Source organism: Dama dama, chromosome 23, assembly GCF_033118175.1.
Source record: "Dama dama isolate Ldn47 chromosome 23, ASM3311817v1, whole genome shotgun sequence".
Classification (NCBI taxonomy): Eukaryota; Metazoa; Chordata; class Mammalia; order Artiodactyla; family Cervidae; genus Dama; species Dama dama.
In genome coordinates this window covers 54,255,950-54,283,059 of record NC_083703.1, presented here as the reverse complement: position 1 = coordinate 54,283,059, position 27,110 = coordinate 54,255,950, and the positions used below count along the sequence as shown (strand labels likewise).

Below are 27,110 nucleotides of genomic sequence, written 5' to 3'. Positions count from 1 at the left end.
ACGCGCGCAGGTCGGCCGGGGAGGGGCGGAGCCGTCCCGGCAGCCCCCGCGCCAAATACTTCCGCCGGCGGCGGCGCTCGGGCGGAAGCGCCTGTGGGCTGCAAGGGCGGAAGCGGGACACCGGACAGCCGGACGGCTTTGGCCGGTGAGGCCGCCTGGCCGTCTGTGGCGGTGGCCGGGAGACCGCGCGGAGGAAGGCCTGGCCGGGGCGAGGGGGTCTGGGCGACGGGGCCTTGGCCCGAGGTTGCTGGCCGAGCGGAGACGGGCGGCGCGAGGCCGCAGGGGTGGGCCCGGCCGGGGACCCTAGACTTGGACGCATAGACCCCGGAAGAGCTTGAAGGCAGCTCTCGGGAAGGGAATCGAGGCCGTGGGGCCAGCGGCCAAGGGCCAGCTTTGGCTCCTCCTCTCGGAGCTTGAAATCTTTCCAGGTCCAAACGAAGAGACTGCTGTTCACGGTTGTTCAGGCTGTCCACCGAGGGTTGCGGTCGGCCAGCGCTCAGTGCCGGCGTTGCGGGGGCCGTCGGCCCCAGACTCATCTGGCTTCTCTTCTCCGCAGCTCTGGCTCCCACGCCTCTCCTCTGAGGACCCACGGACCCAGCCCCGCAGGCCCGGGAAATCGGCCCCTCCTGGCAGGATGGACGAGGAGAGCCTGCAGACCGCCCTCCGGACCTACGACGCGCAGCTGCAGCAGGTGGAGCTGGCCCTGGGCGCTGGCCTGGATCCCTCGGAGCTGGCCGACCTGCGCCAGCTGCAGGGGGACCTGAAGGAGCTGATCGAGCTCACTGAGGCCAGCCTGGTGTCGGTCAGGAAGAGCAAGCTGCTGGCGGCGCTGGATGGAGAGCACCTAGCCCAGGAGGATGCTGAGCCTTTGGCTTTCCAGAATGCCATCGCGGAGACGGTGGAGGTGCCAGTAGCCCCCGGCGCAGAACTGGAGACTGTTCCTTCGAGAGAGACTGGGCCAGGACCCACGGAGCCTGGGCAGGAGGAGGACGAGGGGGAGGACGAGGAGGGCGGGGCAGCACTGAGTGGAAGAAAGGTGAACGCCCCCTACTACAGTGCCTGGGGCACCCTGGAGTATCACAACGCCATGATCGTGGGCACCGAGGAGGCGGACGACGGCTCCCCGGGCGTGCGCGTACTCTATCTCTACCCCACTCACAAGTCCCTGAAGCCCTGCCCGTTCTTCCTGGAGGGGAAGTGCCGCTTCCAGGAAAACTGCAGGTAAGGCCTGAGTTCCCTAGGCCCCTGGCAATGGTGGGGGGAGGGGTGGGGCGGCGCGGGGGCGCGGGGACTTGCGGACAGAACCTTTGCAATTCTTTGCAGTATTGTTTTTCTTGGCCGAGCAAAACGCTGAGAAGAGAACTTTATAGGGGCAGGGGGTTCTTCTAGCAGTATCCTTGTTTAGGGGTCTTCTTGGCTTTTCCCCAGGTATGTCAGAAGTAACAAGGGCTTGTGTTGAAAAGAATGGAGCCACCCCCCCCAACACACACACCAGTGACCTGTCTTATGCTTCAACGTGAAACTTCTAAAATGTACTTATATTTTAGATATTTTATTAGACAAGTTGTCAAACACACAGGTAACTAGGGAGAGTAGCATAGAGACTGCTCACACTGTCGTGGTAGGTCAGTGTTTTGCTAATCTTATATCCTTTATTCCTGCCCCTGGAGTATTCTAAAGCAGGTTGTAGGACTTAACGGGCATTTTGCCTGTAAGTACTTCAGGATGCCCAGTTACCTAAGAGAAAAGGATGTTAGGTTAAAAATTACCTCTGTGTCACTGTCACACCTCACCAACTTAACAGCAAGACCTTGTTCGTATTTAATCACGAATGTTGTGATGATGTTGCGTTTTCCCTACACACATTAAGTTTAATCTTGCTTCTTTTTCCCTTCCAAGGAATATTTCCTGAGATTTCTAGTAGATTATTTTTTCTTTAGTCAGTTCAGTTCAATTCAGTCACTCAGTCGTGTCCGACTCTTTGCGACCCTGTGAATCGCAGCACGCCAGGCCTTCCTGTCCATCACCAACTCCTGGAGTTTACTCAAACTCATGTCCATGGAGTCGGTGATGCCATCCAGCCATCTCATCCTCTGTCGTCCCCTTCTCCTGCCCCCAATCCCTCCCATCATCAGGGTCTTTTCCAATGAGTCAGCTCTTCCCATGAGGTGGCCAAAGTATTGGGGTTTCAGCTTTAGCATCAGTCCTTCCAGTGAACACCCAGGACTGATCTCTTTTAGGATGGACTGGTTGGATCTCCTTGCAGTCCCTTGCAGTCCAAGGGACTCTCAAGAGTCTTCTCCAACACCACAGTTCAAAAGCATCAATTTTTCAGCGCTCAGCTTTCTTCATAGTCCACCTCTCACATCCATACATGACCACTGGAAAAACCATAGCATTGACTAGATGGACCTTTGTTGGCAAAGTAATGTCTCTGCTTTTTAATATGCTGTCTAGGTTGGTCATAACTTTCCTCCCAAGGAGTAAGCGTCTTTTAATTTCATGGCTGCAGTCACCATCTGCAGTGATTTTGGAGCCCCCAGAAATAAAGTCTGACACTGTTTCCCCATCTATTTCCCATGAAGTGATGGTCCAGGGTAACTATTCAATATCTTCAGTTGTTTGGTTATCTTATTTATAGATTTTTGCTGGGCCCGGAGTCTTATTTGGTGTAGTTCCCCTTTTTTTCCTTTTTCCCCATGAGTTTTGTGAAAAATGTAGTGTACATACAGGACAGTGCATGAATCAGTCATAAGCCTCCTTGAGCTTCCACAGGGTGGGTGATGCCTTGTCCCCTAGCAGACAGTTAAGGAGCAGAGCAGGGAGCCCTCCATCCTTCCTGCCATGGTCCCTCTGGAGGATTCCTCCCCATCCCTGTGCCACGTCCCATGTGGGGATGAGAACTGACGTATCCATGTGCTGCTTCCTCTGGGCAGCTCTGTTCCAAGGGTTTCACGCGTATTCACTCACCTGGCAGCAAGCCCGCCAGGTCGGCCCTACAGCTGCTGTGGTTGCTGGACCCCCGAGGGGCAGCCCGGCTCTGAAATGCTGCTGCCTGCTGTCAGCTTCAGGCCCGACCCATGCAGCCCACCAACCCCACCACCACCCAGGTGTCACAGTTGTTTTGTTGCGTTTACTTTGGATTTTTACTTTAAAATTTACTTAATTAAAATTTTATTGTAAAGATAAAGTAGTGTTGAAGCGCCCTGGGACCCGCCTTTCTATCCTCCCCTCCCGGGAGGCTTGTCACAACTATGATGAGCGTAAGAGTGTGAATCCTTTACAGGCACGTGTGTCTGTGAACAGAATATTCTTGTGCTTTATTTTCTAATTAAACTGTGTTGTATAGCCTGCTTTGTTTTGCAACTTGCTATTCTCAATGACCATGTCTGGGAGAGACGTTCACATTGATATTTATAGGACTGTTTTGTACATTTTAACTGCTATTATTTTTCCTCATTAATATGCCATATTTTATTCTGTCTTTTGGTGCTTCCCATTTTTATTTACTAAAAAGAACACACTGTGAAAATCCTAGTACACATCTTTTGTCTCTGTTGAGAATGTCCCCAGTGTGGATGGCGCCTTTTCTTTCCTTGTGCGCTGTCTGCTTCTAAGTCCCTGATCTGCTCTGTCGTAGTCACCCTAGTCACTCTTGGTCATGTTCTCTGACTTGCGGATTCGTACACACTGGGAGTGAAGAGGTGGTCTTGATTTAACTTGTATTTCCTCAATTATTAGCAAGATTGAACATTTCTTCATATGTCTGTTCTAACTTTATTGCCCTGTGTTTCAGTATCCTTATCCATAAAACAGAGAGGAGCTTGTCTTTCGCAGTTGTTGAGAGGGTGGAATGCATTAATATGCATTAAAAAACAGTACCTGACATGCAATAAGGACACAGTGGACTTAAAATTTTTATCTTGTTGTGAAAAAGGTCAAATCCAGTAAGTAAAGACAGCGCGAGGGATCACTGTAACACTCGAGTACTCAGCTGAAAACTACAAACCTGCCAGTTACCCTGGGGTCCTCTGTGCCTCAGGCCAAACAAAGCTTTCTCCCTCTTCCAAAAAGAACCACCACCCCAGCCTTTATGATAATCGCCTCCTTGTGTTCCTTGTGGCATATCACTCAGATACGGCTGAGGTGTAAATGTTGCAGTTTAATCTTGCTCACGTCTCAAGGCTGCTGTCTGAATCTGACCATGTACCCCCACCCCTGCCTTTCCTGACCTCCCAGTTTCACTGTTGAAGGGCCAGACCCTCTGACTCTGACCATCACCTACCGCCCTGGTGCAGCCCAGCACATTCTTGCGGTGACTGAAGGCTGGAAGCTGGATCCTGGGACCTGCTCACTCTCGGGGCCCCACCTGGGCACGACTCAGCTCTCTGCCGCTTCTCGCAGCACATGATGCTCAGTGCCTGGATCTGCTGGTATGGTGTGGATTGCAACAAGGAGCTTTCAGCTCCATCAGCTCATTTACCAGCTGAGCTGTTTCAGAGACACCTCTCCTCCTGTAGAAGCTGGCTAGGTAGTGGGACAGATTGTATAGAAAAGGCAGGATAATGCCTGATGTTTCTGTCTTGTTTGCTTAGTTTCCAAGATAACAAATTGGTTCTCTTTCATCCTGAGGTAATAAATTCACTTTAAAAAATATTTAATATCCTTGTGAACTGATGGACTTAGATGCATTTGATGAATTTCAATCCACTGAAATACTGATGTTTATTGAAACTCAAGCTGTCTCACCCTTGCCAGGTGCAGCCTCTTCATGTTGGCTCCTCGCCCTCCTGACACGGTCCCAGAAATCAGGATTCCCCACCCTTGCCTGTGCTCTTCCTGCCACAGACCTGAAAGCAGCCAAGTCTCTGAGAAGCCCTGGTTTCTTTTAGTGGCAGATACTATTTCAAGATTCACAGTGGAGGCCTTGGGATGCACTTCGCTGCAGGGGGCTCAATTCTAGGTCTCTTCAGCAGACAGAGCTAGGAAGTGCAGGTGGACACACGCTAATGTCTGTGTTAGTGCATCTGTATGTTCAAGGACAAGTGCCTAATGAGTTCGTACTGATTTCTTAATCTTTTCTGGATTGCATCTGTATATCCTTCTCTCCCTCAGGACTCTGGCCCTCAAGGACCAACGTCCCATAATTAACTTGTTTTGTCCCATTCTGCATACACAGGACGCTCTCAGAACAGCATTCATTCTTTAGTTATGACGACTGAAAACTGTTCAAAGCGTTTTGACGTGTACCTCCCATTCTCCCTGCCATCTGACTGCACTAGACCTGCACAGTTGGCTCTCATGGCTGTCGCAACCCATTGTCTCCCTTCACACTCAGCCTTAGTTCTGGAAGGAACTTAACATCTCCTGCTCCCATCTACCTGTCTGTCAGGGTCTTCTTAGTTGTGTTGGTTGTCTGAGACTCATTTTCTGGTAGGTTCTTTAGGAAGGGCTCACAGGAATAACATCTGTAGAGACCTAGCATGTCTGTTAGGCTCTGGTTGTGTCTTTCATGAAGACACAGTTCAGCAGTTTTGATGAACATGTATATGATTCTTGGTTCACGTTGCTTTCCTTGAATATTTCATATAACTTACTCGATTTTGACATAAAATATTGTTAAAGTTTTTTTTTTTCCCTTGTAAATTACATGCTCTAATGGTATGATGTGAGGATCCAACTTTATTCATTTGCATGTGGGTATCCACTTTCCTGGGGCTTCCCAGGTGGCTCAGTGCTATAGAATCTACCTGCCAATGCAGGAGCCATAGGAGATGCGAGCTCAATCTCTGCATTGGGAAGATCCCCTTGAGAAGGAAATGGTAACCTACTCCAGTATTCTTTCCTGGGAAATGCCATAGACAGAGGAGCATGGCAGGCTACAGTCCTTGGGGGCGCAAAGAATCAGATACGACTGAGCACACTACATATGTACAATTACGTCATTGACGAACAGAGATACTTTTGCCTATTCTCTTCCAATTCGTCTGGCTTTTATTCCTTTTTCTTGTTTAACTGCCCCGCCTAAAACTTCCAGTACTGTACTGAAGGCAAGTGGCGGGAGCACTTCCTGTCTGGTTCCTGATCTTAGGGGAAAGTACCCCTCCTCCCCTTCTTGAGTGTGATGTGAACTGTGGGTTTTCCGTAGATGCTGTTTATCAGGTTGAAGTCGTTGGGTTTTTTCTAGGTGTCTTTTCTATATCAGTTGATATGCTGGTGTTCTGTTGATGGGCTGTGTTTCATTGAATGGCTTTCACCTGTTGAACCACCCTTGCACTCCTGGGATAAACCACAGTTATGATGTGTACTTATCCTAAATGCTTGTTTTCTCATTTATGTGTTTACTTATTATTCTAGAGGGTGTTATTCATAAATAATTATAATTATTCACAAATAATTATAATTATTCATAAATCATAAGCACTATTCATAAATGTTGTGAGGTAGATGATTAAGTGGGGGTGTTTCTGGGGGGTTTGAGTCTGGGAAACATTTAAAATTTTTTCCTTATGAAATCTGTAGTCTGTCTTTTCCTGCCTCTTTAGTAACACCTCTGTCCTACGTGGATTTTATCATGTGAGAGGCTTTTCCTGGGTGCCCTTCATTCCATTGGTCAGTCTGCCTGTGCTCTTAGTTGACGCTGATTTCATGCACATGCCGTTAACTACTCCCATGGTTGGGAACTTCGGTTATTTCTGAGTCTTCCATGTTTGGTTCATACCCTTCTAGCTCAATCTTTGCATATGTCCACCATACTTTTTTAGGGTCATTTCATAGAAGCATTTGCTGGCTTAAGGAGGACACCAAAATTTAGAGCTTCTAAGAGTACTGAAGATTCTTTTTTTTTTTTTTTTTTTTTTAGTACTGAAGATTCTTACAGGGAGGTTTATTGGCGGTGTCTGGGTGTGTCAAGGAGGAGTTTGGCCAAATTCCCCCTGGGTCTGGGTCTCATTCCTTGGTTGAACAGGACTCTTCAACCACCGTGCCCGCCAAAAGACATGTGGACTGGTCTTGCATCTGCTGGTGCCACTGGTCACTGGCAGTACCCTGGGTGCCTGAGGACGGGCAGGGGTGAGAAGGAACTGCTCAGAACCCCACCCAGGAAGATGACTGAAATGCCTTCTCTCCCCTCCTTTCTCCCCACAGTCTCTCCACGCGAGACTGGCTGTGTGTCGGAGCCAGGGCCTGTCTTTGCTTGCTCTTGTGGGTTAGAACGCTTCCTCCCTGAAATGGGGGCACTGCAGGAGATGTGTGTCTGGTGCCTTCATGTCTTTATTTGGCCAAGTTCAAAGTTGCAGCCCTCTGTTCCCATACTTCCTGTCCCACCTCCTCTCTCCTGGTTTTCGTTTTGGTTTCACTATTTCAGTGACACCTAGAAGACAAGGCAGCACCATTACAACCAGGTCCTCCTAGTTGGTTGGGGAGGACTCAGTCCTGCAAGTGAAGCAAGCAGACCCCCTGTCTTGATGACCTGTTGTGTCCAGTGGAGAGGTGCTGGGGAACTGTCGTCACAAGTGTGTCTCCCAGCCACGTGTGCCTGTGTGTGCGTGACTCCAGCCCAGGAGGCTGGAGAGTAACCAGAAGCATTTAGTCCTTAGGGCACCCAGGTCCATCTGAAAGTGAGAGCACAAGCACAGTATGTGTGTCCATACATGTGCATGTGTACACACATGTGCATACACGTGTTTGTGTGCTTGTGTGTGCCTGTGTATGGTGCATGTGTGAATGTATGTGCCCCTTTGTGTCCATGCATGTGTGTACATACATGTGTGCATGAGTGCATGCATATGTTTGCATGCATGTATAGGTATGGGTGTGTGTGCATATTTATACACATGTTCAGTGTATACATCTGGGTGTGTATACATGTGTGGGTGTGTTTCATGTGTATACATGTGTTCAGTGTATTTGTGTGTAGGCGTGTGTACGTGTATGTGGGTGTGATGTGTGTGTATACATGTTGAGTGTATATGTGTGGGCCTGTGTACGTGTATGTGTGTGTGTTGCATGTGTCTGTATACGTTGTGTTCAGTGTATATGTGTGGGCCTGTGTGTGTGGGTGTGTTGCATGTGTTTGTGTACATGTTGTGTTCAGTGTATATGTGTGGGCCTGTGTACGTGTGTGGGGGGGTGTTGCATGTGTCTGTATACGTTGTGTTCAGTGTATATGTGTGGGCCTGTGTACGTGTGTGTGGGTGTTGCATGTGTCTGTATACGTTGTGTTCAGTGCGGATGCACATGATTGTGTGTCACGTGCGTGTCTGTGGATGTCCGTGTGGACACGTGTGTCCCTCTGCATCCATCTCCCCACCGGGTGGTGTCCAGGCAGCTAGACTGGAGTCTCTGGGCTTGTGGGACCCTGATGGCCGTACCTGAGCTATGCGGCCCTCTCTGCAGGTTCTCGCACGGGCAGGTAGTCTCAGTGGACGAGCTGCGCCCCTTCCAGGACCCGGACCTGAGCTCCCTGCAGGCCGGCTCTGCATGTCTGGCCAAGCGGCAGGATGGTCTGTGGTACCCAGCACAGATCACTGGTGAGGCTGCCCCGGGGCCTCCCTGATGGGCCCTTCCCAGGAAGCCCTCTCCATGTGTTACATGTGTTAGTCCTGCATGACTACTCCTCTGGGTGGGTGTTGGGGTCCCACCCCACACATGAGAAGAGCAAGGCCCCCTTGGTCTTGGCCCCACCCTGCTCCCACCTTCCAGAGCGGCTGCTTCCATGTGCTGCCCTGCTGCCTCTGTGCCCCTCCAGATGTAGACAGCGGTTACTACACGGTCAAGTTTGACTCTCTGCTGTTGAAAGAGGCCGTGGTGGAGGGGGACAGCATCCTGCCCCCACTGCGCACAGAGCCTGCAGGGTCCTCTGACTCGGACGGCAGTGATGCAGACGACCCCAGCTATGCTCGAGGTATGGCTGCTGCCACCCCCAAGAGGCTCCCGGCTGGCAGGGCCCACACTGTGGTCAGTACAAGGACGCACTCCCGGGGAGACGAGGGTGTGTGATGGATCTGGGTCACATCCAGAGACCCACAAACGCAGAAACCATAGTCCCACGCGAGCCACAGGAGGGAATGGGACGCACAGGGACAGCTTCCTGCAAGGTGCTGGGACCTGTTGGCTGGATGAAGGATCAACTGTCAGTGTCTGGCCTCCCCCCAGGGGTGGGGGTGCCCTCATGGGGTCTGTTAGCCACATTGTCCATACTGATGGCAAGGAGGACTGTTCTCCACAAAGAAACAGAGAGCGTGGAAGGGAGCCATCCTGTGACCAGGTCATGGAGACAGCCGGGCTCTGCCTTCTGCTTGTGCCACACATCCTGGGCAGGGAGCTGGGGATGCGGGGGGGCGGCCATGCAGAGCTGTGCAGAGCTGAGCTCTTGGGTTAGCCTTGGCTGGAGCCCAGGATTCCCTGCATCTCTCTGGGTTAAGCCACTGCCCTCTGATGCCTGCAGTGGTGGAACCTGGTGCTGCCAACCCCGGGACCTGCAGCTCCGCTTTTGCCGGCTGGGAGGTGCACACGCGGGGCATTGGCTCCAGGCTCCTCGCCAAGATGGGCTACGAGTTTGGCAAGGGTGAGTGCACGTGTGCTGCATGGGGACAGGAGGGACTCCCCATCATGGCCCAGGGGTCCAGTGGCAATGCCAGCCTGGTGTTCCCCTAGGTCTGGGCCGGCATGCAGAGGGCCGGGTGGAGCCCGTCCATGCTGTGGTGCTGCCGCGCGGGAAGTCGCTGGACCAGTGTGCAGAGATCCTGCAGAAGAGAACCCGGGGTGGCCAGGCTGGCGTTAGCAAGCCCCCAAAGTGCCGGGGCAGAGGGGGTGGAGCCGGGGGCCGCCCACCTCCTCGCAGTGTGTTTGACTTCCTGAATGAAAAGCTGAAAGGCGAGGCTCCAGGGGCCCCGGAGGTGGGGGCAGCGCCCCCCGGGAGGAGCGGCAAGGAGGTGTACCATGCCAGCAGGAGTACCAAACGGGCCCTGAGCCTGCGGCTCCTCCAGACTGAGGAGAAGATTGAGCAGACCCAGCGAGCCATCCGTGGCATCCAGGAGGCCCTTGCCCGCAACGCTGGCCGGTACGTGTGGCCCTGCCCCAGGCGCCTCACCCCTGCCCAGATTCCCCTGAGAGAGTTCGGGGGCAGTGGGCCAGGTCTGAGGAGGGGCTGGAGGGGGACAGCAGTGCTGAATGTGGGTCCCTCCCCAGGCACAGTGTGACAACGGCCCAGCTGCAGGAGAAGCTGGCAGGAGCCCAGCGGCAGCTGGGGCAGCTCCGGGCCCAGGAGGCGGGCCTGCAGCGGGAACAGAGGAAGGCCGACACCCACAAGAAGATGACTGAGTTCTAGACCCCTGCACGTGTCGCAGACAGAACTGAGGGGCCTCAGCTCCTGCTGCCCTCGGGCAGACAGCGGGGATGCCACCAGAAGGGCCAGCCTGCTCTGTGGCTACACCCCACAGAGGGCCTTCTTGCTGGCCTCAGGCATGTGGACACTGCTGAGCAGAGACGGGCTGCAGGGGCCCCTTCCTGATGCTTCCCTGCCCACTGAGTCCACCTGCCAGTGTCCTAGGGCATCTCGTGAGCAAAGACATTAAAGTGACTTTGTCGCACTGTCTGATTTCATCGGAGGCTCAACTGGCTGTGGGGTCCTTGGGGAGTAGGGGTCTTTGTGCCAGGTCACAGGGCTGGGCTGGAGGGGTCCTGAGTGAGCTTGCTGCCCCTGCCCAAGCTCAGAGGACCAGGAGGATGGGCCTCCTTGCTGCTCTCCCAGATGTGGGTCACAGCCTAGGATGCGCCCCCACAGTGCCTGACACCCACAAATGGGTGGAACTGGTGCTGCAGTGGTGGGAGGAGCCCTTGGCCGTGCTGTGCCCGGGGCAGCGCTGGTAACAGGGCAGGAGGACCCAGCGGGCTGAGGGTGTCGTGCAAGTCTCCTCGCCCGCGCACCCACCACATCATGGGTGGAGGCAGTGCCGACTCGCCCCACCAAGTGCCATCTGGGCCACAGCAGGTGGGGGTGGCTGCCATGGCGGGGAGATGAGGTGAGGCGCACAGGAAGTGAAGTGGGGAGCTGGGCTGCGGGCGACAAAGGCACTGTGCCTCAAGGTGCCCAAGCTGCCTGCCACCACAGACAGTGGAGCCGCACTACAGCCCGGTCTCGGTGAGTGCCACTCTGGCCTCCAGACGGCGGAGGAGCCACACCACGTCGTGGCCTCGGTGAGTGCCCACTCGCCTCCAACCTGGCCAGGGCCCCAAGCTCCTTAGTGCCTTCCTAGGATAGCTGAGGGCTGGAGTCTGGGAGGACTGGGCCCTCTGGTGAGGAAAGCCCACTTGCTGGGCCTGGGCAGGCTGGCCCCCACCTCCAGAGACTCCCCACCCCATAGCTCTGTGCGACTGGATACCTGCTTCCCCCCTGTCCCTGAGCAGCTCTGCCAAGATTCCAGGAAGTGGACATCCAATGGCAGGGGCAGTGGGAGGGGAGGGGTGGCAAGCCAGGGGGAGAGGGGGAGTCCATGTTCAGAGCAGCCCCTCCAGCCTGCTTGACCCCCCAGCTTCCCAGTCCCTGAGGGGGCCAGTCTTTAGTGGATGGCCAGGGGGCACCACCTGGACAGGAGCCATTCCTGGGCAGGACGTGGCTGTAGGTGAGTCTGTGGCCTGTGGCTTGCCTTCCTGGGGTGTGACCTGGGTCTCAGGTTCTGCCTCTGACCACAGGAGGTCCTTGGTCAGGTCCCAGCTGCCCTGCCCCTTCTCACTGGCCCCATGCTCAGCCATCACTTGGGTCATCCTTGCCAACTCAGGTCCTTGTGGGGGCCAGTCAGAACACACCTCACACCAACACCCCCCAGGCAGAGGTGGGAAGGTGGGCGCCAAGGCTGTGTCCCCTCGGCCTCCGTAGGAGGGAGGGGCTACCGAGACTGGGGTTTCCTGTGTGCTGAGTCACAGCGCACGGCGGGGAGGGGACCTCCTGGCAGCATGAGACACAGAAGTGGGGCTGTCAGGTGGGTTCCCAGTCCCGCAGCCTCCAGCACCAGTCTTCAGCTTGCAGGCTCGTCCACATCTTCATAGAATGAGGCAACAGGGGTCCTCGGTCCCTCCTGCTCTCTGGGTCCTAGGGTGCCTCACGCTGCTGCTCTGGCTGTGGGTGTTGTGCACAGCCTGCAACAGGTATGTCCATCCCTGTCTGGCCTGGGTGGGGCCTGGCTCAGCTCTACAGCCAGAGGGGGCGGGACTCAGGCAGGCCCAGCATGGCTCTGTACACATACTTCCTGACGGGCCTTGGACCGGAGGTTGACATCTCTGACCCGTGTCTCTGCCTCCCCGGGCTGATGACCCTCTGGCACCCAGGAAGCAGGCACGGAGGCAGCTGTCCAGGTTGCAGGGCAGTGCGATGCCAGCAGAAGTGGTGAGTGCCAGAGTGTCCCTGGGGCCAGACTTTTCCTGGGGCTAGGGTTCCCTGGGGCCAGGGTGGGGCCATCTGGAGGCCGACCAGCCTTCCTTGCCCCCAGTCACTGCTAAGACGACCCCACCACTGCTCCCTCAGCAAGTCCGACACCAGGCTGCATGAACTGCACCGCAGCCGGCCCTGTAGCAGAGGTGAGCTGGTGGGAGGGCTGGGTCCTAGAGGTGGGCAGGCATCCCCAGATCCCCCAATAACCTCTGCCCTCCCCCCACCCACAGCCCCACGGCCTGCCAGCATGGATCTCCTACGTCCACAGTACCTGGAGGCATCCAGAGGCATGACCAGGCCCCCGGCACCCTTCTCACACCAGGAGCTGCCCCTGGCTGCACCCTCCACTGGCCTGGAGGCCACCTATTCCAACGTGGGGCTGGCAACAATCCCCAGGGCTAGGCTGGCAGTTAGCTCTGGGGTGTGGGCAGGGGCACGGCTGACCAGCAGCTATGCCAGGCCTGGGCCTGAGGCCAGACCTGTGGTAGCTGAGTATGCTTGTGTCCAGAAGCTCAGGGGAACAGATCGGGGCCCCCAAGGCCTGGGGCAGGGGAAGGTCGAGGCAACCCCAGCCACTCAGGTAACCCAAAGGATGTGAGATAGGGTGGGTGGGACTGGGCAGGTCCTTCACTGAGTGGATGGCACTGACCCTCCCTGGGCTGGCTTCCTTTCTCCAGGTGGACATCCTGTATTCCAGGGTCAACAAACCTAAAAGGAGGGACCCAGGACCTGCCACAGACCAGCCAGACCCCAAAGGTGGGGGAGCAATTTTGGCTCTGGGGAGTGACCCGGCCTATGAGGTCCTCCCTCTTGGGGGCCTGGGTATGGACAAGAGCCTCCTGGAAAATGTGTATGAGAGCATCCAGGAGATGGGAGCAACTCTGGAGCCCCCCAGCTCCAGCTCCTATCAGGAAAGGACGTGTTCAGGGCACAGAGACACTTCGCTTCCAGTCTAAGCCTGGGGAGGGGTCTTTATTGCCTCCCTGCCCTGAACACCCAGTTACAGGTGATCCTTCCTCCAGAGTGGGCTGCGAACCCTCGTTTCCCCCACAGTCTCTCCCCTACACGCAACTGACAACACAAATTCCAGACAGCAGCGCTGCCAGCCTGTGGGGTCCCCCGGATCCTGACTGCCATGTCCTCTGCAGGGCAGGGTCTCAATAAAGCCCCAGATCCCTATACCTCAGCCTGCTCTTCCTCACCCTGGGAGCCTTGGGGGTGGGGTTTGGTTCCGCTGGGCGTGCCAGGTACTTGGGCCAGGTCAGCTGGGACTGCCTCTGGTCGGGCTCTGAAGACCTAGTGGGGAGGGGGGCAAGCTTGGGGGGCGGTCGTCAGGCCGAAGGGTTCCTCGGAGCGGTGAGCTGGGCCGCACGGTGGCCGCCGCAGGGTGGGACCTGGACCCTGATCGCCAGGGAAGGCTCCGCCACAGTCCCTGGAGTTACATAAGGGACGGGGGAGATAGGCAGTCAGTCGTACGTTAAAGAATAACCTGTTCCAGGGAGGACCGCCCAAGTGACGAGCAGAGACTCCCCTCGAGGAAGCCGGCCAGCCCTGGGACCCGGGCGCACGGACGCGGGGGCGGGAGCCCGGCGGGCGGGCGGTGCCAGCCGGGACCCCTCCTAGACCGGCGCGGGAGGCGGCCAGCGCGGGAGCAGCCTGCCTGGGACGGGGCGTGACTGCGGAGCGGGCCAATGGGCGCGGGGCGGGGGCGGGACCTCGGCCCGCGCGGAGGGGGCGGAGCCGGGCGGCAGCCTCCCGGCGGCGCGGCGCGGGCGGCGGCCGATCCAGGGCGGGGGTCGGCGCCCCGGCCAGCCCGGCCCGGCCCGGCCCGGGGCCGCGTCCCGAGCGTCCGCCCTAGCCGCTGCAGCCTTGGTGTCCGGCCGGCCAGCTATGGAGGCCGAGCGCCCTCCGGCGTCCGGCCCGGGCTGCGGGCGTCCCCCACTCCGCACCGCCGGCCGGGACCCCGCGACCGCGCCCGTGTCGGTACCCGCGCCGCCGCAGGTACCGGGCGTGGGGCGCCGACAAAGTTCCCGCTGCGAAGATGGCGTCGGGCTGCACGAACTTTGGGCCCCCGGGCGGGGCGGGCGGGGGCGGCGCGTCGCCGCGCGTGTCCGTGGGTCCGGCGGGGCTGGGCCGGCGCCCGGAGTGCTTCCCGCCGCGACGGCCGGGGGCGGGGCCGGGGCGGGGCCACACCGGCCGCAGCCGGTTTGGGGGCGGGCACCAGTGGGTCTGGGTGGCGGTGGCGGTGGCGGTGGCGGTGGCGGTGGGGGTGGGGACCCGGCCGCTCCCCGCGCTGAGCCGGCCGCGTCCTCAGGGCCCTGCTGTGGAGTTCGCGCTGCCCCAAGAGCCGGAGCCGCGAGCCGCGGACCTCGGAGCCCCAGGGGCGGGGGCGGCGGGGCCCCCAACGCCGTCAGCGCACATCCCAGTGCCAGCGCATAGGTGAGACAGGGCCCGACTGCCAGGCCAATGGGGGCGTGTGCACACGTGCGCCTGTGTGCAGGGGTAGTGGATGGGCGCAGGCTGGATCCTTCTCGACCTCAGTCCCGCAGGGAGGCCTCGATGGAGGGCAGGTCAGCGTCCTGAACTGGGTTTCTGTCACTGCCTCCTGGCTCCCCTGCCCTGGAGGAGTTGAGTAGAAATGACCAATGTATTAGTATGCTTTGTTCACCCCCTCCCCAAACCCCTGGGATTCAAAACGCAGATCATGGAGGGGTGCATGTCCCTGTCTGTGCAGAAGAGGCAGTGAGGCCAGTGTGAAATTGACTGTCCAGGAATCCTGGGCCCAAATGACCATCTCCCCATCCCTATCTGCAGAGAAACCCTCCCTGGTGCCTGACCCCCTGGGCTGGTGGTGGAGGCAAGGGCCTGGCCTGGCCTGGCCCCCTGGGGCCCCAGGACCCGCTTGTTCTTACAGCCCAGTCTCCCTTGGCTGCTGCTGACTGCTGGCTGCTCCCGCCCTCCCAGGCCTGGCTCTAGGCCCACAGCTGCTGTTGCACAACCCTGGTTAATGTGTGATTGGGGGGAGGGCTGGGCCTGGCCAGGCCTGGCGGCACTGGTCGGTGGCCTCAGACCCCCTGCCCAGCACCAGGGTCTGAAGAAGGCACGGTGGAACAAAGGCCAGGCTGCAGAGAAGTCAGGCCTTGGGAGGAAGACCCCAGCCCGAGCCTGTTCCTGGTGGTTCCTGGGGATTTGGGACTTGGCAACTCGAGCTGGGGGTGGGGCTGGGCATCTTGCCCAGCCGGCTCCTGGAGTGAGGGAGCCGGGTGCACACACGTGCCCAGGCCTGCACGTGTGTCGGGCCAGGGGGCGGGCCTGGAGTACTTCTTGGGCCCCACCTGCCCCCTACCCCCATCTCCTCCAGAAGCCCCCCAGGAAAAGCCCGACTGGACGAAGTCATGGCTGCCACAGCCCTCACAAGCCTGTCCACCAGCCCCCTCCTGTTGGGGGCCCCAGGTGTGACCTTCAGCACAGGTGAGCTGAGAGACCTGGCTTGGGCTGGGGGTGGTGGCGGGGCTCAGGATCCTACGAGCTGTCAAGCCCGGTGGGGCAGGCAGACTGCAGCTGGAATACCATCTTCCAAGTGCATCTCCTGAGTCCTGAAGTGGACATCAAGACATCCATTGCCCCTCCCTGCGGCCCCGGGACCTGTCTGTCTCCACCCGACAGGCCAGGCATCTCCCCACCTCGATTCTTCTTTGTTTCCTTCTCTGTGCTGGAAAGCCTTGTCCCCAGGCTGTAGCGGCCACCTTCTCCCTGCCACTGCCACCTCAGGAGGTTCTTTGTCCTCCAAGCTCACCCAGGGACAGGTGAACAGACAGAGGCTGTGCATTCAGGAACTTGTAGCCAGCAGCATCTGCAGCATAGCGTGGGCCCCAAAGTCCTGACCTGGGAGCCTGTGTGTGTCCACAGAACCGTGCCTGGAGCCCTGGAGGGAAGCCCCGGTGCAGCCACTGGGCTGCGGCGGGGGCTGGGACCCTTCCAGTGACCAGTCCTCTCCGTCTACACCGTCGCCACCGCTGCCCCCTGAGGCAGCCCACTTCCTGTTCGGGGAGTCCACGCTGAGGAAGAGGAAGGTGAGCTAGGGTGGTCCTTGGGGCGGGGTGGATGTTGGGGGTGCCCAGCCTGACCGCCCCCTGTTGCCCAGAGCTCGCTGCAGGGGCTGTTCCAGTGCCTGTGGAAGCGCTGCGGGAAGGTGCTGAGCTCCGCGTCGGGGATGCAGAGACACATCCGCCTGGTGCACCTGGGGTGCGGCGGGGCTGGGACGGGGGAGGGGCGGGGTGCCAGGCAGGCTTCTGCTTCAACCCCACCTCCATCCCCGGTTACTCCCCCGACCTTGCAGGCGGCAGGCTGAACTGGAGCAGAGTGATGGCGAGGAGGACTTCTATTACACAGAGCTGGACAGCGGCCTGGACTCTCTGACTGATGGGCTGTCTGGCCTGACCCCAGGGTCCCCCACAGCCTCGGTGCCACCCGCCTTTCCCCGCCTGGAGCCGCCGGAGCCCCTGGCCCTGCCCAGCCTTCTGCGCCTGCCTGCCCTGCCCCCACCCTCGGTGCTGAGCACCACATCCCCCTCCCAGGTGTGCCCCAGTGACCATGCCCACCTGGTGGGTGAGGCCGCGGGCGGCTCCCAAGGAGCACGAGGCCATAGCGGTACCTCCTCTCAGGGCTGCCTGGCACCCATCCGTCTGGAGCCACAGCCCACTCCTGTCAGGGCCTGTGCACCAGCCCTGCTCGCCAAACCCAGTGCCAACCCAAGGTGCGTGTGTGTAGAGGGACCAGGGTGGGCGCCAGGCAGGGAGGGGCCCAGCCCCAGTAGCACCCTGTGCATCTGTGTGTTCCCCTAGGAAGCCCCGGGGTGATGCCAAGAAGTGCCGGAAAGTGTACGGCATGGACCACCGGGACCTGTGGTGCACGGCCTGCCGCTGGAAGAAGGCCTGCCAGCGTTTCCTGGACTGAGCCTGCCCAGGGCTTCTCCGAGCTGCAGGGTCTTCTTTTTAAGAGGGGAGGTCCCCACCACTCAGAAGTGCCTCTGAAGAAACCAGCCTTTGGCCTTTTGCACTAAAGCCAAACCTCACCGCTGTCCCCTCGGCCCGTGGTGGCCGCCCCTCATTTGGCCCTGGACTTGTCAGGAGTGTGACGGAGCCACGCAGGGCGTCCTCGATGCACTTTGAGGGGTGTTGGGGGGGGGGGGGGCGCCCCCTGCCCGCACTTCACCTGACTGAGGGCCCAGGCGCATGTCTGTGCCGTGTTTGCTCAGGTGTCTCACGTCTGGGCTGAACCAGGCGAAGAGTAAAATTAAAGATTCGGGACTTTTCCAAAAGCTGTGTCTGTCTCCTGGGTGGGAAGGGACATGGAATTGGGACCCTGCCACAGGCAGGGGTAGCAGATGGGCAGTGAGGAGGCCAGTAGCCAGGCCACAAAGGGCTGGGGGGTAGGCGCCCTCTGGCCACCTCTACCCAGGGCAAGGCCGAAGGAGGGGACGCTGTCTGTAACACACACAAGGCGATGGCTCAAGCAGCAATTTCCCGATTTATTGAAAGTGATCGCTTTGCAAGAATATCTAACTAATCCCGTCACAGAGATGAGACCCACAGGGGTCCCAGAGCGCACCCAGCAGATAAGAAATCTCAAGACCACTAGGGAGGAGGTGCTGTTGGCATCGATGGCTCCAGGGAAACAGGCAATAGCCCTGTTGTTCCACCGACCGATTACAAAAGACCCCCCACAAATGTGAAACACATTTCCAATACAAACACAGGTTTATAGTCGTTAATATAAAGTTGATATAATATAGATTATCCCCAGAAAAAAAAAATCAACAATCTTCAAACACTGCCCTTTTTTTGTCTGTTTTGTTTTTGTTGACAGGTTGAAAGCATGTTGAAAAAATAAATATTTAAGAAAAGCACACACACAGCGCCCTCACTACAAGGAGTTCTAAAAAGGGCCGGGTACAAAACACAATATAGGATCTAAAAATAAAAACACCATAAAGTATGGCTTTCTTAAGAGTTGCACATGTCACAGAATGAGCGAAAATAAGATTATCTTTCATATAATATTGCAAAAAGTTCCAGTTTTTGCATTTTCTCAAGAGTTCTCTTTTCTAAAAAGGAAGATGTGCAAAGTTGGAAGCAGTAGCTGTGTCCTTTCAATCGAGGTCCCTATCCAGTCCTGGCAGTGTTGTGACTGTTCCCCAAACCCAGAGTCCAAACATACAACCCCGTCAGGATCCAGAGCTTGATACAAAATCTTGGTTCCCCGCCCCTCCCCTACCCCAAAGAACAAGCCGCCTGATGGCCCACCTTCCACGTTGGTGATGCAGACGCCGAACACAGACGCATACACGGGAAGGTACAAAAATGTGAGATGTGATCTACACGCTTTCCACTTCATAAAAAAATATTTATTAGTTTAAACATTGCTTTGGGAAAAAAAAAGACCACGGTAAAAAAAAAAAAAATCTTCATTACATGTCTTTCCCTTCATGTTTGCCTCCATCTCTGAAATCCAGCTCACACAAGAATTAACACAGGGGCTCAGGGGTGGGAGGTGAGTATCCCAGTGAAGTATCGTTTTGAGGGAGAAAATGCCCCTGTGGCACCGAGGGCCCCAGAGGGGTCAGCCAGGGTGGTCCAGAGTGGGAGTGGGCAGGCCCTGAGAGTGGCGCAGAGGTGGCCTTGTACAAAACCCAGAGATGCTTGGTAGCAAAGGTCTGGTTTCCAAATACATCTGATAAGAAAGTAAGTCTTGTTTACAAAAGGGGTTAGAAAGTAGGGGCAAGGTACACAATGGGGAGCCCCTCCGAGTGGCTCAGGCAGGCCCCACTATGAAAGGCAGAAGGGGGCGCGGGCCCTGGAGCCCCCTCACCCTGGGCTCCTGCCCCCGCTGTCCGGCCCTTCCCTCAAGAATGCCGACAGTTGAGGATGGGAGCACAGTCCTCTTCTGAGAAAAACGTGGCTGATGGTGTTCAAAACAAAACATGAAGCTGTGACTTCTCCCCTGGGCAGGGATTCAAGGACAGCACCATCCAGGTGCCTGCAGCCAGCCCTGACTGCCTCCCGCCGCCCCCACAGCAGCCACCTGGGAGGGGTTGGTGGAATTGGCCTTTCTCCGTCTAGAAAGAGGAGAGGGAACCCGGCAGGAACACAGGGAAGCCATTTGGTGCAGGCTAAGTGGAGAGAGAAAACCCAGCCCAGCTCTCCTCCAGTCCCAGCTCAGCACCACAGGGCCCTGACTCGGGGCCCCACAGGGGTTCCCAAGAAAGGTGGGTGCAGGGGATGGAATGCATGTGCCACGAGCCTTAAGGAAGACAGGCTGGCGCTGGACCGGCAGCCAGATGGGGACGGGCAGCGGGCAGTGTCCTCACGGCACGAGGTGGGACCCCAGCCCCTCGAGAAGGGTGGATGAGTTCGTTTACAAGACGGCGAGGCTCGGGAAGGAGCCAAAGGAAAGACAACTCTGAAGATAATGCCGAACAAAACCATTTCACGTGCCGGCCTCAGTTCCCTTAGCAACTCATGGAACTGGGGCCCAGAGCACCTGGGGAGTGGGGTGGCCCCCGCGGGCGGCGTGAGCAGCATGGGCGTCAGGGACACCCTCCGGCGTTAGCAGCAAGGAAGGCAAGCCGCCCGGGAGGGTCAGCAGGAGTGGCCTAGGCGCAGCAGGACGGCGGGGCTGAGGGGCAGGCCGGCCCGGCCCTCAGAGAAGTGCACACGGAGAAAGAGGAGGTGCCTGCAGTGGGAGCACCTGGGCCCGCCCGCCCGGCTGCCTCCGTGGGGAGATAGCACCTGGGCGCCCTGGCCGAGGTCGGCAGCTGCTGTGTGTTGAGCACCAAAGCCCAGAGGTGGGAGGGCCGCAGGCCTTTGTGGACGCCCGACCTGGATCCCACAGGCTGCCACCGCAGGCACAGCCCTCAAGCCGCCAGCAGTCCCTCTGCTGCTGACAAGGGGCGGGGGAACTCAGCCCTGGATGGCCAGGATTGGTGGAACTCTCCTAACAGCCCCTGGACCCGGGTCTCAGGGCCACAGAGGAGGCCCTGGCCAGGGCTGACCCCTTCCTGGCCGCCAGCCTCCTGGGCTCCCCTGAGGCCCACCACACACCCCAGCTGGGGGAGATGCTGCGGGCTCTCTCAAGGCTCAAATCCACTCTGTGCCCCCACCCTGTGTGTGTCCCCAGCCCCGCTAGCCGGGGCGGCGGCCGCCTCAGAGCCCCAGGTTGCTGTCCACGAGGGGTGGGGGGTAGCAGGGGAAGGGGCCCGGGGCACACACAGGTGAGGGCGGCTGCAGCCCATTGCCCGCCTGGCCTAGGAGATCCAGGCGAAGTCCTTGTCCGCACCCCCATTGGGGCTGTGGGGCCCCCGCGGCGAGTCCTCGTCCTCCTTGTCCCCCAGCAGCGCGTCTTCGGGGGCTAGGCCCACGTCGTCCTCATCCTCGCCCAGCTCCTCCTCGCCCTCACCGCGTGGGTCCTCGGGGTCCTCCAGGAATGGCCCGTCTCCCGAGAACAGCTCGGGGGAGCCCTCTGCGCCACCACCATCCAGGGACCCGGCCCCGCTGCCACCTGCGCAGTCGGCACACACGCCATGGCGCCGTGAGCCGTGCTTGATGCCCACGCTGGCGGCTGACATGAACACACGGCTACATAGCTTGCACACGTACTTCTTGTCCTTGCTGTGCACCTGTGGGGGCACGGCTGTCAGTGTGGGGGGCGGTCAGTGCCGGGGGATGACAGTCAGTGTGGGAGGACAGAGGTCAGTGGGCAGGGTGCTGGCAGTCAGTGCAGGGGTAGACGGGATGACTGGAGGGCCCAGAGGGTGAGGTCTGGGTGGGGGGTGGAGACTCAGTCCACTAGGCTGCTCACACCCCTAACCCTGGCCAGGGGTCAAGGCACAAAGCCAGGACATACAGAATTGCAGGTGCCACCAAAACTTGTTTCCATTCAGAGGTGTGGTGGGCACCAGGCTGGTCATGTCCCCCAGCAGGACTGGCCCCAGGCTCAGATCTCACTGGAGGCTGTGCTGCTCCCCACACCTCCCAGCAAAAATGGCAGAGCAGTCACCTCCGCCACACCCAAGCTTTTGCCCCACAAGGGGATGGATGGGACTCCGGTGGCCCCCAGTGGCTGGGGCATGGGGGTATGGATGATGGGAGCCTCAGGACAGCAGTGGCCAGGGGTGACTCGACCACCTGACTTCTGAGAAGCCATCAGGACAGCCCAGAGCTAGGCTGAATGCCCACCCACAGGACAGGCAGGGCTGGGGGCTCGGAGGGGAACAGTGAAGCCTTTCTGAATTCTCTGACCGACAGGCCTACAGAGGGACCCGTCCATGTGCCTGGCTGAGTGCCCTGGACTTCTCAGCTAAGAGGTCCCGCAGACCACCTTGAAGATCTGCCCTACTGTGCCCTTACACTAAACCTCAACCATGAGGACCGAGGACTGCTGCCAGCCAGCCTGGGCAGGCGGGAGGCCAGACACAGCCTGAGATGGACGTCAGGAGGAACTGGGCCTCCTCACAGAATCTGATTTCAGAACAGAGCCTCAGATCATTAGATCCAGGGGCTCTTCCTGCTTCTTTTCATTTGCCACATTTTAAATCCAGGACTTATGCAACCCTCTCCCAACCAGAGAGCTAAGACTTCAGTCTGGTCACAGCAGGGTTGGGCAGTGGGGGCAGCTCCTGGGGAGTCATGGGAGCCTGTCCACCAGCACCAGATGGCCAGACACTTGTCTGAATGGATGCAAGGATGGGCAAGGAAGGATGCGGGTGCTAGGGCGGTGGGCTTGGACTCACTCCCTCACTTGGCTTACTCCCTCAGGGTCATGCCTGAGATCTCGCCTTGGCCCTCCTGGATGGCCAGCCCTGTGCCAGGACGCACCTGGGCCCCTCACCACAGAGATGTGGTCCCTTTATGCCTCCTGGTGGTTTGCTCTGCTGGCCAGCCCATGCGGCCCTGAGGTCCCTTCACTCACACCACCCGACGTTCTCTCCTGCCCCCGCCCCGAGTCGCCTGACCTCCCTGTTTTCTCACACACCCAAGGGTTCCTCGCTTGCTTTTTGGTGACTCTGCCTGCCTCGCAGTTTCAAGCACGACCTTCTCCATCACTTCCTGGCCAAGCAAATACATCCACACAGCACCTGCTCCTGAGCTGCGAGCCAGGCTGTCAGACCTTCCAGGGGCCATGGGTTCCCATGGCGACTGCAGGGCGGGAGTGGGAGGGCCACGCAGGAAGTGGCTGCGTGGTAGGAGACCCGGGTGGGGGCAGGGTCCTGGCAGGGAAGGAGGCGCCTGCAGAAGCCGGCCTGGAGCAGAGGCGGTCTCAAGGGAAACCTGAGGGGTGGGGCCGGGGCGATGTGCCCATCTGCCTTCTGCACCTGGGGCTGGGGGCAGAGCCGGTTAGGAGGGATGTGGGGGTCCCTGCTGTCCTGGTCTTGCCCACGGCAGATTGGACCCCACTTCAGGGCTTCCCTTGGCACCCTGACACCCCACATCCTCATCCTGCCTGGACAAAGCGTGCCCGGGACCGACCCCTGCTCCCCACACTGACCCCATGATGACCCCACGCCGCCCTGGCGTGGCCCCGCCCCCAGCGCCGCTCACCAGCGTGTGCCGCTTCATGTGCTCGCGCCTAGTGAACTTCTTCCCGCAGATCTCGCAGGGGTAGGGCCGCTCGCCAGTGTGCGAGCGCATGTGCCGCTTGAGGATGCACTGGTGCATGGCCGAGAAGCTGCAGTAGGGGCAGCGGAACTTCTTCCTGATGACCGTGAACTCGTTCACTGCAAGACAGACAAGACAGACGACTGCCGGTCAGCCCCAAGTCCTGCTCAGCCCACCCGCCAGGCCTGGGCCCGGGCCAGAGCGGGCTGTGTCCATGCTCTGAGAAAGTGCGCTTCTCAGATCAGCCGGTACCTCCTACATCACCCCTGAAACACACGAGTCCACACGCGCGGCATCAACAGACCCATCTCCACACGGTCCACACCTCCACATGGCCGCAACAGGGTATGGGTGCTGCCTGGTGGATACAGCCTAGTGACAGGCCGCCAGCCCCCGACACACAGCAAGCAGCCAGCCCCCAGCAGGCCCCAAAGCAAGTGGTCCAGGGCACGCTTTGTCCAGGCAGGATGGGGATGTGGGGTGTCAGGGTGCCCACATTTCAGGGAGTGACACTGTGGGCCCCAGGCTGGGGCCACATTCTTGGGGGCTCATGGGGGACAGTACCACTGTGTGAGGCCCACCGGGCACTAGGGCAGCTCATCCTGAGTGACGCCCCCTGTGCTGGGCAGTCACGGACACCACAGTCACTTCGCTGAGCCAAGGGAGGTACAAGGGGCACCCCGTACCCAGACCCATGGCTCCTGGGTCGGTCACCCAAGCTCACGAGGGTTGCTGGGAGGCCCTCCCAAGTGCTTGGTGGCACTTCCTCCCAGGAGGGGAGCCCAGGACGGACATCTGTCTCAGGCGTCTGGAATCAGCCCCCGGCCCTCATGCCACCCACAACACTCACCAACTGCACCCCAACACCCACACCCAAGGGACAGACCAAGTTTCCTGACCATCAGGCCAAAGGCAGGCAGGTGGAATGAATACCAGCAGCAGGAGGACCCCTTGTCAGACCCCGCCAAACATCCGCACCCAGCAGGGCCCAGCCGTGGTCACGGCTGCCCCTGGAGGCACCAGAGGGAAGCAGACAAGAAACCAGTGGCCACAGCATGACACAGCTAGCAGGGCGAGGAGAAGCTGGGGAAACTACGGTGACTGAAGCTGGCCTCTCTCACCCAAGAGAGCCGGCCAGGCTGCTGGACGTGTGACAGGATGGCTCCGTCCAGCCCAGTTTCCCCAACCCCAGGCCACCTAGCACATCACATGGATCAGGGCCCTCGCCACCCATCCGTTCTGCTTCTCAGGCCCCAGCCCCAGGCAGGTTGCCATAGAAATGATGCCCAGGGGATGGTGCAGTACGTCAACACTGAGTCCAGAGGCCCTGGACATGCCTATGTCTCCACAAGCATAGAGAAGTGGGTGTTCACTCTGCACCTCTGACCCTGAAACACACCAGGCAACAGGGAGAAAGACATTTTATTTTGCTTCTTAAACAAGCTGTTACTTTTCTGACAAAGGTCTGTATAGTCAAAGCTATGGTTTTTCCAGTAGTCAGGTATGGATGTAAGAGACGGACCATAAAGAAGGCCAAGCACAGAAGTGATGCTTTCAAACTGTAGTGTTGGAGAAGACTCTTGAGAGTTCCTTGGACTGCAAGGAGACCAAACCAGTCAATCCTAAAGGAAATCAATCCTGAATATCATTAGAAGGGCTGATGCTGAAGCTGAAGCTCCAATACTCTGGCCACCTGATGCGAAGAGCCAACTCATTGGAAAAGACCCTGATGCTGGGCAAGACTGAAGGCAGGAGGAGAAGGGGACGACAGAGGATGAGATGGTTGGATGGCATTGCTGATTCAATGGACATGAGTTTGAACAAGCTCCAGGAGACGGTGAAGGACAGGGAAGCCTGGTGTGCCGCAGTTCATGGGGTTGCAAAGAGTCGGACACGACTGAGCGACTGAACAACAACAAAAATCAAGCCATAGGTTTTCTCCTGAGACATCTTAAAGGGCATCTAAATAATCAAGCGGCCAGACCCCTTTATTTCCCAGAACACTGTCAATGAGACTGTCCACAGGGCCTGCCGGGAGCCTGGCTGACCTCATGGACCCGCACTCTCCCTCTGTCATCTCCCGCACCCCATGGAGTCAGACACCAGGGACACACTGCCCAGGATGACCCCTGTCCACGCACAGGCCAATGGCTTCACCAGGGGAGGCCATCACAGCCCCAAGATGGGCTGTGTGGACGTCATCACAGCTCAGAATCCATGCCACCCCCAGGCCCGCCGCCTGCCCATGTCTGTACACATAGAGGGGCTCCATGTCCCCACCAAACCTGGGCCTGGCCACCAGGCCTCTCTCAGCATCCAAGCCTGTCCTAAGAAGTAAGGCATTTTCTCACATCTAGAAACTTCCGACATGCGTGTGGCTGGGAGCCAGGGTGGGCGGGAAGGTGCCGGGAGGGAAGTGGGTGAGACCAGGTGGTGAGAGGCGTGAACAGTCACCATTCACTGTCCCTTCACAGAGGGGGCCACAATAACATCTGTGAATTACATTTTCACAGCATGATTCTTAAATGTAAGTTCTTAAGTGTGCGGCTACATCACTATTTATTCAACAAACATGGAAGCTGTTTCCATTTTTTTTTTTACCCTCGCAAACAGTGCCTCAATAAGATGCCTACTAGAGAACCTTTGCCCCTGGAGAGAAGTCCTGAGAAGCGGCCGTGCTGGCTGTCAGGCCCTGTGTGCACCAAGGGCCAAGGCCATGGTCTCTACTGGTTCACAGGGCCAAGGCTACCCTCTGTATGTGGGACACAGACTGTGGTTACCACTGTGAGCAGGACTGCTCCCTGCAAAGCTGTAGGCCTGGGTCTCAGATGTAGGCACAGCCAGAGCATTCGGCAGCTCTTGTACCCTAGAGGAAGCAGCCCTTCCTGAGCAGGGCTCCAGCCCCCCACTGAGGGCCACTGGACAGGTGGGTCCAGGTGAGGGTCCAAGTCAGGACAGAGGGGAGGGCACCCAGCCTGGCACATCTGGACAGGCCACACCTGGTAGCTCCCAAGGAGGAAAACCTCCCCTCCATATCTCTCTTCCCATCTGAGCACCAGGCCCAGCCTAACCCGGCCTTCGATGAGGCAGTAGCAACACAGCCACCCACACCGGCCTCCGGGCTGTTCCCCCAGCACCAACCCAGTTTTCACATCGCACGGAACACAGAAAGTGTGCCACCTGCTCTGAGATGGAAAAGCAGCGCAAGGAGACAGCTTTTAGGTTGTTTTATTTCAAATAGCCTTTCTGAGTTACTTTAGACTTTCTATTCTGCTTCTGCAAACATAAAAATTAAAATTTGAATTATTTATTCTAGCTTGCATTTAACAATCCAGACCTACATGTTAGAAATACTTATCTCTGTACACAAGTGTTGTATTTTTCCCCTAGAAAAACAATTTAGTTGCACAAACCTGAGTGTGACCCCCATCCCCAGGCACACTGAGCCTATCCACAATGATGCATTTTGTGTTTTCTTTACCTATTAGTTTCCTGCTAATATAAATGTCAACAATCTGGGCATCTTAAAGCATCACACACCTGTCATCTCTATCTTGGAGGACAGACACCTGAGGTCAGGGTGTTGCTGGGCTGCAGTCCCTCCCAAGGCTCCATGGGAGGGTCCTTCCTGCCTCTTCCAGCTTCTGGGGCTCCAGGAGTTCCCTGGGCTTGCAGCACCTCCCTCCCGTCTCTGCCTCCATTTTCTTGTGGCAGCTCCTCTGTGTCTGTCTCCTCATCTGTCTCTTATAAGGACACTGGTCACTGGGTTTAGGACCGACTGGATATTCCACGGAGAGCTTATCTTAAGATCCTTAATTAGGTCTAGAAGACCTTTTCCCAAATAGGATCACATTCACAGATCTCAGGAATTAGGACACGCACGTGTCTTTGGGAGGGGGCACCATGCAACTACTTTCATGAACAGTATTGAGGAAAGTTTTCATTGACTGCTATAATTAAAAGAACTTTGTCAGGGAAAGAAGCTAACACTTCCATAACTTGTGGTTTACAGTCTATATATCTTA

At 57.8% G+C, this 27,110-nt stretch overlaps 4 protein-coding genes across 6 annotated transcripts in view; 3 read left to right on the top strand and 1 right to left on the bottom strand.

The window, feature by feature from the left end:
• The first annotated feature begins 16 nt into the window (after positions 1-16).
• Positions 17-10,605, top strand: ZGPAT (zinc finger CCCH-type and G-patch domain containing). Of its 2 annotated transcripts, none has more exons than XM_061126817.1 (7): positions 17-145; positions 557-1,221; positions 8,398-8,531; positions 8,750-8,905; positions 9,449-9,568; positions 9,658-10,063; positions 10,192-10,605. In XM_061126817.1, exons 2-7 carry the CDS (start codon positions 635-637, stop codon positions 10,328-10,330), a joined length of 1,542 nt encoding a protein of 513 aa, XP_060982800.1. In that variant the 5' UTR covers positions 17-145; positions 557-634; the 3' UTR covers positions 10,331-10,605. The 2 variants fall into 2 exon arrangements, with proteins under 2 accessions (XP_060982800.1, XP_060982801.1); XM_061126818.1 differs by lacking the exon at positions 17-145 and adding an exon at positions 190-455.
• A 554-nt stretch (positions 10,606-11,159) lies between these two features.
• On the top strand, positions 11,160-13,611 carry LIME1 (Lck interacting transmembrane adaptor 1). Its single transcript, XM_061126823.1, has 6 exons — positions 11,160-11,199; positions 12,096-12,147; positions 12,328-12,385; positions 12,489-12,576; positions 12,661-13,010; positions 13,108-13,611. The coding sequence occupies exons 3-6, from the start codon at positions 12,371-12,373 to the stop codon at positions 13,384-13,386; spliced, it is 732 nt and encodes a 243-aa protein (XP_060982806.1). The 5' UTR covers positions 11,160-11,199; positions 12,096-12,147; positions 12,328-12,370; the 3' UTR covers positions 13,387-13,611.
• Positions 13,566-17,744, top strand: SLC2A4RG (SLC2A4 regulator). The gene is made up of 8 exons (XM_061125674.1): positions 13,566-13,574; positions 14,054-14,431; positions 14,745-14,869; positions 15,792-15,901; positions 16,340-16,503; positions 16,575-16,675; positions 16,770-17,186; positions 17,275-17,744. Exons 1-8 carry the CDS (start codon positions 13,566-13,568, stop codon positions 17,384-17,386), a joined length of 1,416 nt encoding a protein of 471 aa, XP_060981657.1. The 3' UTR covers positions 17,387-17,744.
• Positions 17,745-17,940: 196 nt separating this feature from the next.
• Positions 17,941-27,110, bottom strand: part of ZBTB46 (zinc finger and BTB domain containing 46) — a 49,704-nt gene continuing 40,534 nt past the window's right edge. For both annotated transcript variants that reach the window (XM_061126814.1, XM_061126815.1), the window contains exons 4-5: positions 23,029-23,204; positions 17,941-21,107 (exon numbers count right to left, since the gene is read on the bottom strand). In XM_061126814.1, the coding sequence (XP_060982797.1) occupies positions 20,736-21,107; positions 23,029-23,204 (548 nt within the window). In that variant the 3' untranslated portion in view covers positions 17,941-20,735. The remainder of the gene's footprint in view (positions 21,108-23,028; positions 23,205-27,110) is intronic.

What these genes read in the sequence shown, in the direction of transcription:
- ZGPAT (XM_061126817.1), top strand. Translation starts at nt 635, where the DNA reads ATGGACGAGGAGAGCCTGCAGACCGCCCTCCGGACCTACGACGCGCAG. An exon ending in CGCTTCCAGGAAAACTGCAG is followed by an intron (nt 1,222 to 8,397) that starts GTAAGGCCTGAG and finishes CCCTCTCTGCAG; the next exon opens with GTTCTCGCACGGGCAGGTAG. An exon ending in GTACCCAGCACAGATCACTG is followed by an intron (nt 8,532 to 8,749) that starts GTGAGGCTGCCC and finishes GTGCCCCTCCAG; the next exon opens with ATGTAGACAGCGGTTACTAC.
- LIME1 (XM_061126823.1), top strand. An exon ending in CAGCCGGCCCTGTAGCAGAG is followed by an intron (nt 12,577 to 12,660) that starts GTGAGCTGGTGG and finishes CCCCACCCACAG; the next exon opens with CCCCACGGCCTGCCAGCATG. An exon ending in AGGCAACCCCAGCCACTCAG is followed by an intron (nt 13,011 to 13,107) that starts GTAACCCAAAGG and finishes TCCTTTCTCCAG; the next exon opens with GTGGACATCCTGTATTCCAG.
- SLC2A4RG (XM_061125674.1), top strand. An exon ending in ATCCCAGTGCCAGCGCATAG is followed by an intron (nt 14,870 to 15,791) that starts GTGAGACAGGGC and finishes CATCTCCTCCAG; the next exon opens with AAGCCCCCCAGGAAAAGCCC. An exon ending in AAACCCAGTGCCAACCCAAG is followed by an intron (nt 17,187 to 17,274) that starts GTGCGTGTGTGT and finishes GTGTTCCCCTAG; the next exon opens with GAAGCCCCGGGGTGATGCCA.